The sequence below is a fragment of the Ylistrum balloti genome, unplaced genomic scaffold (assembly GCF_031769215.1).
Source record: "Ylistrum balloti isolate Yb309-2 unplaced genomic scaffold, AGI_CSIRO_Ybal_v1 Utg369596, whole genome shotgun sequence".
Classification (NCBI taxonomy): domain Eukaryota; kingdom Metazoa; phylum Mollusca; class Bivalvia; order Pectinida; family Pectinidae; genus Ylistrum; species Ylistrum balloti.
Genome location: NW_026781879.1, coordinates 360184 through 367761, shown reverse-complemented (window position 1 = coordinate 367761; position 7578 = coordinate 360184). Strand labels below are relative to the sequence as shown.

Below are 7578 nucleotides of genomic sequence, written 5' to 3'. Positions count from 1 at the left end.
TGAATCCCTGCATAACACTCCCGCAATCTGAAAAGCTTCAATGCCCATTTCCTAACCCCCTTCTTCCACCAAGCTTTATTGTTTTGCATAAAATTTGGTATTGGCTAGCTTCCATTGGTCAAATCACCGATGACCATTTTACCTTTATACTAACCGGTATATATAAATGTTTACAAAACAAAAACAACAACAAAAAACAGCATGCACCGGATATAAGACATTAGTGCCTAACTTTATCATGGTTTCAGTTGTAACATATCTGGATAAAATCATTCTTATTTTTATTTAAAAGTTTTTATGACAACATCAAATAATGATACTGAGATTACAGTACCAATAATTCAAACCAACAGAGAGATAGTCAATGATTTTCCCAACAATTTTATATTGTATTCTCATTCTCAATCATAAATCAACACTGTACATACAGCATTCAACATACCATCAGAAGAACTAGGAATATTGTACATTATTTCTCCACATTGAGTATTAACTTACACTCAGTTCTGGTCTACAAAACTGACAAATATTTATTACAAAACAATTTGTTTAATTTTATCATTTAAATCAACCTAAAGTGGCAAGATCCGAGTGAGAGCAATCTTAGAGTCCCTGAATCCTATAAAATAAAGCTAAGAAACAGTGTCCTCTACCACAGACATTTCTGTCGGTCTATCACATCTGATGAGTATGACATTGGTACTGTGTCCTGCACAGGGGACCAGATCACCGTGGACACATGGCGTGCCGACCCCCATCCACAGGAATGGAGGCACCTGTCACAAAAGAGGAGTTGTCTGAGGCAAGGAATGCTATGGCATTTGCCACTTCCTCTGGCTGACCTGGCCTTCCCATAGCATGGGTCTCCCGTGATCGCTCAAGGAACTGTAAGGTAAATATAAGTATGTAATATTTGTTTTGAAGTCTGTCCAAAATACCTTTACATCTGTATACACTGCTGATGTAACATTTACACAATATAAATCAAACCATGTTCAGGCAAGCTGCCAAAGAATTGTGTCATGTTTATGTTAGCAATGTAAATATGAGATAGATATACTTGAGTACCACAAAGCTTGATATAAACCGATCCTAAATCAGACGCCTGTGGTAGAAATATTTCATCTAATTGACAGTTTTCTTTATTCAATAAGGATATGTTGAACTCAAAAGATGGTATCAACAGATTATTTGTTTGTAACAACTGTCGTTCTGAGTAATGGATAACATTATCATTTAAAAGAATTAAATATAGCTTCTTGCAGTTTCTGCATCAAAAATTTCATAAAATAAAATATACTGACTGGCAATTCATGTGTCAAAAAATTATGTATATTTAGTGTATAGTTTGACTAGCAATTTATTTGTCAAATATACAACCTAAGTGATGACAGCTGCGACCTTTGTGACTGCAGTCATGACCTAAGCAATGACAGTCATGATTAAAGTGATGGCAGTTGTGACCTAAGCAATGACAGTCATGATTAAAGTGATGGCAGTTGTGACCTGTGACCTTAGCGATGGCTGTCATGATTAAAGTGATGGCAGTTGTGACCTTAGCGATGACAGTCACGATTAAAGTGATGACAGTCGTGACCTGTGACCTAAGCAATGACAGTCATGATTAAAGTGATGGCAGTTGTGACCTAAGCAATGAGAGTCATGATTAAAGTGATGGCAGTTGTGACCTGTGACCTTAGCGATGGTTGTCATGATTAATGTGATGGCAGTTGTGACCTAAGCAATGGCTGTCATGGCATTTCTTATGACAATTGCAATATTAGTGATTTTACCAGCAAAGGTAACTATCTTAACAAAAAGAAGAAACATTAACATGAGATGCCAGTACACTTGTATTCAGGTATAGAACTGCTATGATTTAGTTTAATTCCTAGATCGTTGACAAGGAGGATTCAATGTTCTGACCTATAAGACCTTGACCTTACCTTAGCATAAGCCTCCTCATCTAGGCCACCTCTCTTCTGTAACTCTGTGATTACGACACCAGGACTGAAAGATTAAAATAATCCAATTGATGCAGCCAAGAAAATGTTAAGTCAAAACAGTCAAAGTAACATTATAGCTGTAGTGATGAAACATTACCTGAATTTATACTATACTATCTTAACATACACAATGAACTATTAAAAGTTAATATATAAGTTAATTAAATTATCAAAATTATGTTCAGTTAGACACAAGTCTAATATTTGATGATAATTCATCTGCCAGAATGAGACCAGTGTAATTACCTTATTGACATCTATCGACCACTGGTCGATACCTAATTGGCCACTGGATCAAAAATCTGACAGATGTCTTACCAAACACAATTTTGAATAATTTAATTAACTTACATATTTACTTTTAATAGATCACCATGGTGATGATGAATATGTCTGCAAACTTACTTGACACTGTTCACTCTGACTTGTTTCGGAGCAAGTTCTGGAACATATCAATGTACAACTATTTAACATCAATAGAAATCATACGAAACTAAAAGTTATTAAGAAAATGATACAGCTAACATCATCAGCTTATCATTACAGCTGAGCACTACTACATGTTCTGTGCACTCACACAATTTTTTTTATGTAATTATCATTTAGTATGTCACAAATAGTAAATGTATATCTCTAAGTTTAAATATCATTTAGTATGTCACAGATAGGTATATGTATGTCTCTAAGGTTAAATATCATTTAAGTATGTCACAGATAGGTACATGTATGTCTATAGGGTTAAATATCATTTAAGTATGTCACAGATAGGTACATGTATATCTCTAAGTTTAAATATCATTTAGTATGTCACAGATAGGTATATGTATGTCTCTAAGGTTAAATATCATTAAGTATGTCACAGATAGGTACATGTATGTCTCTAAGGTTAAATATCATTTAGTATGTCACAGATAGGTACATGTATGTCTCTAGGGTTAAATATCATTTAGTATGTCATAGATAGGTACATGTATGTCTCTAAGGTTAAATATCATTTAGTATGTCACAGATAGGTACATGTATGTCTATAGGGTTAAATATCATTTATTATGTCACAGATAGGTACATGTATGTCTCTAAGGTTAAATATCATTTAGTATGTCACAGATAGGTACATGTATGTCTCTAAGTTTAAATATCATTTAGTATGTCACAGATAGGTATATGTATGTCACAGATAGGTACATGTATATCTCTAAGTTTAAATATCATTTAGTATGTCACAGATAGGTATATGTATGTCTCTAAGTTTAAATATCATTTAGTATGTCACAGATAGGTATATGTATGTCTCTAAGGTTAAATATCATTTAAGTATGTCACAGATAGGTACATGTATATCTCTAAGTTTAAATATCATTTAGTATGTCACAGATAGGTATATGTATGTCTCTAAGGTTAAATATCATTAAGTATGTCACAGATAGGTACATGTATGTCTCTAAGGTTAAATATCATTTAGTATGTCACAGATAGGTACATGTATGTCTCTAGGGTTAAATATCATTTAGTATGTCACAGATAGGTACATGTATGTCTCTAAGGTTAAATATCATTTAGTATGTCACAGATAGGTACATGTATGTCTCTAAGGTTAAATATCATTTAGTATGTCACAGATAGGTACATTTTTATCTCTAAGTTTAAATATCATTTAAGTATGTCACAGATAGGTACATGTATATCTCTAAGTTTAAATATCATTTAAGTATGTCACAGATAGGTACATTTTTATCTCTAAATTTAAATATCATTTAAGTATGTCACAGATAGGTACATGTATACCACTAAGGTTAAATATCATTTAGTATGTCACAGATAGGTACAGGTATATCTCTAGGGTTAAATATCATTTAAGTATGTCACCGAGAGTTAGAGGTATGTCTCCCTGCCTTATCAATTCATTATACAAACAATAAAATATCTGGACTCTTTCACCATATTTGGAATGATAACAATGTTACCTAGAGCAACACAGCGTGTAAATTGATCCAGAGCTGTCTTTGACATGTTGTAAGCCAGTACATTTGGAAACTGAAATGATATTGATACAGTAAGCTTTGAAAAATTTCAAAAGCAGAATGACTGAAGGACAGAAAACTGAATGTTATTACAAGTGTTCTTTTCATGTCAAAATATCGCATGGATAAATTTAAGAAAGGCTAAAGGATAAATAATAGATAGTGGAAATTAAAGTCTTTGATGTTGGGTTTACAGCTGGAATACAGGGTACTTACAGATCGTATACCATTAACACTGGACACATTCACAATATTTCCCTGAGATTTGATCAGGTGAGGTACAGCAAGCATGGTCAGGTAATATACAGATCTGTTTAAAATAGAAAATCAAATTTCATTTGGTTCACCTGTTGAGCAACAAAAGGGAGATTACCAGCCTCATAGAAGCAGGTTCAGCCCCAGTCAAGCCATTTCATCAACTCATGCAAAAGCAACCTAAATTTTGTTAAGTAATGCACAATATAAGGGAGACAACTGGTCTAATTTATTGCTGGTAAATAATCCCCAACTCTACAACACTTTGTTTTCAAACTTTGCTTTTCGTTTTCTTGTGATAAAGAATAACAAAGAGATGATGATGTGAACAGAAAGCCAATTGGACATCATTCTGAAACAGCTATTAGAGTGTGATTTATTGTAGTTAGAGTCAAAAGATGGTGACTTACAGTCTTTATTCTGACTTAGCATCCCCAACCAAAGGGTCATTAATATATCATGATTAATGTATCGAGATTCAGGTGTAGTATTTTTATCAATTTCACTGGATTCCATGACTATATCAATATCCAAGTTCTACAAATCCAGAGAGAGGCTGATCACGGAAAAAACCTTAGTATCCACGAGTAAAAGTTTTCAGAATACCCTAAGGTAACAAAATATTGTACTCACCTTACATTTACATTGAAGAGCTTATCGTACTGTTGAAGGGATGTTGACTCAATACTTCCTAACTCAATTATCCCTGCACAGTTGACCTGGTGCAGTTAAAACATTCATTTTATATCTCACTTTATCAGATATCATCAATATCAGAAAATATTTGGGAAATGCTTCATTTTTTACACATTAATAGATGATTAATATGTCAAGCGTTTTTCCCATTGATCGGTGTTAAAAACTTTACAGTTGACAGTTAAAACTTTGTTTTGTAAAAGACATTTACAAATGTACTTAGGTGTATTGTAATAAGTGTTAAGTTATGTACAATACTATTTTTTTTTCCTCCCAATGATGTCCTGAATTTAATGATTAAGGAAATGTAGTGATTTTTTTAATCTTAAGTAAAACTTTAAATTGTTCAAGTATTTTCTCAGGATAAAGCAACTAAAAAGGATGTTTCCGACTCTTTACATACCAAAATGTTAAGCTTTCCATAATGTTCCACAGTTTTATCAAAAATAGTTTTAACATCCTCTTCTTTTCCAAGATCTCCAGGCACTAAGAAGGGCTGAAATTATCAAAAATAATCCATTAAAAGTTAATAGGACAAATCTGAACTGACTATTGTAAATACAGTAGCTGTTACAAAGTTTTAGGTTCAAACTTGTACATATTTCCTCCAAAAGTTGTTCTATGTCAAATTTATTCAAATGTAAATAAACACAAGAAAATTACATCAATTATTTTCATGGTACTGTTCATTGCATATCTTTCAAAAATTTGAAACAGTTGAACTTTGATACAGTTTTAAAAGTAAATCAAGTTAAAAGTGCATGCAAGATTTTAAATTACAAACAGATATACATGTATCATCGGAAGTCAATTTGATAAGATAATGTAATGTAATTGTTTCAGTAATAACACATTGTTTCATACCTGAATTAAAAAATCAGGATTTTGTTTTTATGAATTTTCTCACCCACATCTTTCAACAGATTGTAAATGTGTTCTGGTAATTTGACTGTGATTATATGTTCATGCAAACATTTTTGAATTCCTATTTTCTGATACAGTTCAGTTAATATCAAGTAACATCAAATATTAGAATTTTGTGTAGAAAAGTTGAACATGATTAACTTTTTTCTTTGCCTGACAATTATCAGTTAGCTACTACTAAAAATTGATGTTTTCTCGAACAATATTTTAATTGAAGTCAGCTGAACATTTTCCTGCATTGAATTTTGGTCAATGAACTTACCTTTTCTCTATTACCCTCAGAACAATTCTGTCCAACTTTCTGGAGATTGTCTTCTTTTCGTCCTGTAAGGGCTAATCTGGCACCAAGTTTTGAGAATAAAACAGCAGTGGCTGCCCCGATACCTGAACTGGCACCTTTATAGTAAGAAAATGAAAATTTTTAGATGCTATGTTTTCCCTGTCTTTTATATCTGACAAGTGAGACAGGTACCGAACACCAATGTCGTGGTACATAATATCAATACACATGTATTGGCAACAGCCAGTTCGTCTTGAAACTGTAGGAGTCTTTACAGTCCTAAATAACATTTGAGAGGACCTCTTATTCCAAATCCTCAGAAATTCCATTACTTTAAGATTTTAAGATACACAACCAGTTCGACGTTTGAGTATCATATGTACATGTTGCTACATGTACAGAAAATTTTATTGTTCTTTGTGTATAAGGAGTGCTTATAATTAAGGTCAATGTGTAAATAACTCCCAATTATATGGCACTCTCAGAGACATTTATTTTAGCGAAAGGTTAGACATGTATATATACATTTGATACAAGATTAAATAGCCTGCAATGTAAAGTGAACATGTATATATATATATTGTAAAATAATTTAATCTCTTTTAAGAAACTATATTTAAGATCTATTTTTACAGATCCAGTTCTTTGACAAATTTCATCTTCTTCCAGCATGATTCTGATGTCTTGCAGCACCTAATCTATATCTTGCAAACACAGATCATGTACATGTATACATATATGAATTAAAAGAACTTCTGTCATAATGGCTTTCAAGTTACAAGTGATTCTTTAATACATATTGTATACAAAAAGATAATTATTCAACGGATAATTCTGGACATTGTTAATCTTTCATATCCTCGCCCTAAAATCGGTCGTGTTAAGCCATTTTTTTAAATATAAAATGCAAATATATGCTATAAGCAGTCAACATGAAGTTAACTATGCTTTTTCAACAAAATAACGTCCTTCAAATGTATGACTAAACAATAAAATTGATTTAAATCTTTTCAAACATTATCGAAATGGCTGACTAAACATGGAAAATGATGTATAAGTAATTTTGCGCGATTGCGTCATAAGACAGAGGCATGTCTTATTGTTAATTGGTCATACCTGTTATAAGAGCCACTTTGCCGGTGAGACTTCCAATGGAGGCCGCCATTTTGTTTTCGAAGTCAACAGTAAAATAAGAAACAACAACAATTCAAAAGTCCAGGAAAACCAACGATAAATATATAGATAAATAACTAGATAAATTAATATGCGTAGTGTATTTGAAACAGACCAAATACAAAGTTTAATGACGTGTAATATATATGTCCTGGAGTCAGGTACTTGTATTTACATACACGTTGTACAGATAGTCAAGTTGTGATCTATCTCATGTCAAAAC

The 7578-nt window shown here is 32.4% G+C and overlaps 1 protein-coding gene across 1 annotated transcript; it reads right to left on the bottom strand.

Moving 5' to 3' along the window:
- Positions 1–204: 204 nt before the first annotated feature.
- Positions 205–7347, bottom strand: LOC132545444 (3-oxoacyl-[acyl-carrier-protein] reductase FabG-like). The gene is made up of 9 exons (XM_060209131.1): positions 7299–7347; positions 6165–6298; positions 5382–5474; positions 4916–5001; positions 4244–4337; positions 3971–4040; positions 2412–2448; positions 1947–2010; positions 205–885 (listed from the first exon to the last, which is right to left on the bottom strand). The coding sequence occupies exons 1-9, from the start codon at positions 7345–7347 to the stop codon at positions 727–729; spliced, it is 786 nt and encodes a 261-aa protein (XP_060065114.1). The 3' UTR covers positions 205–726.
- Between the last annotated feature and the right edge of the window lie 231 nt (positions 7348–7578).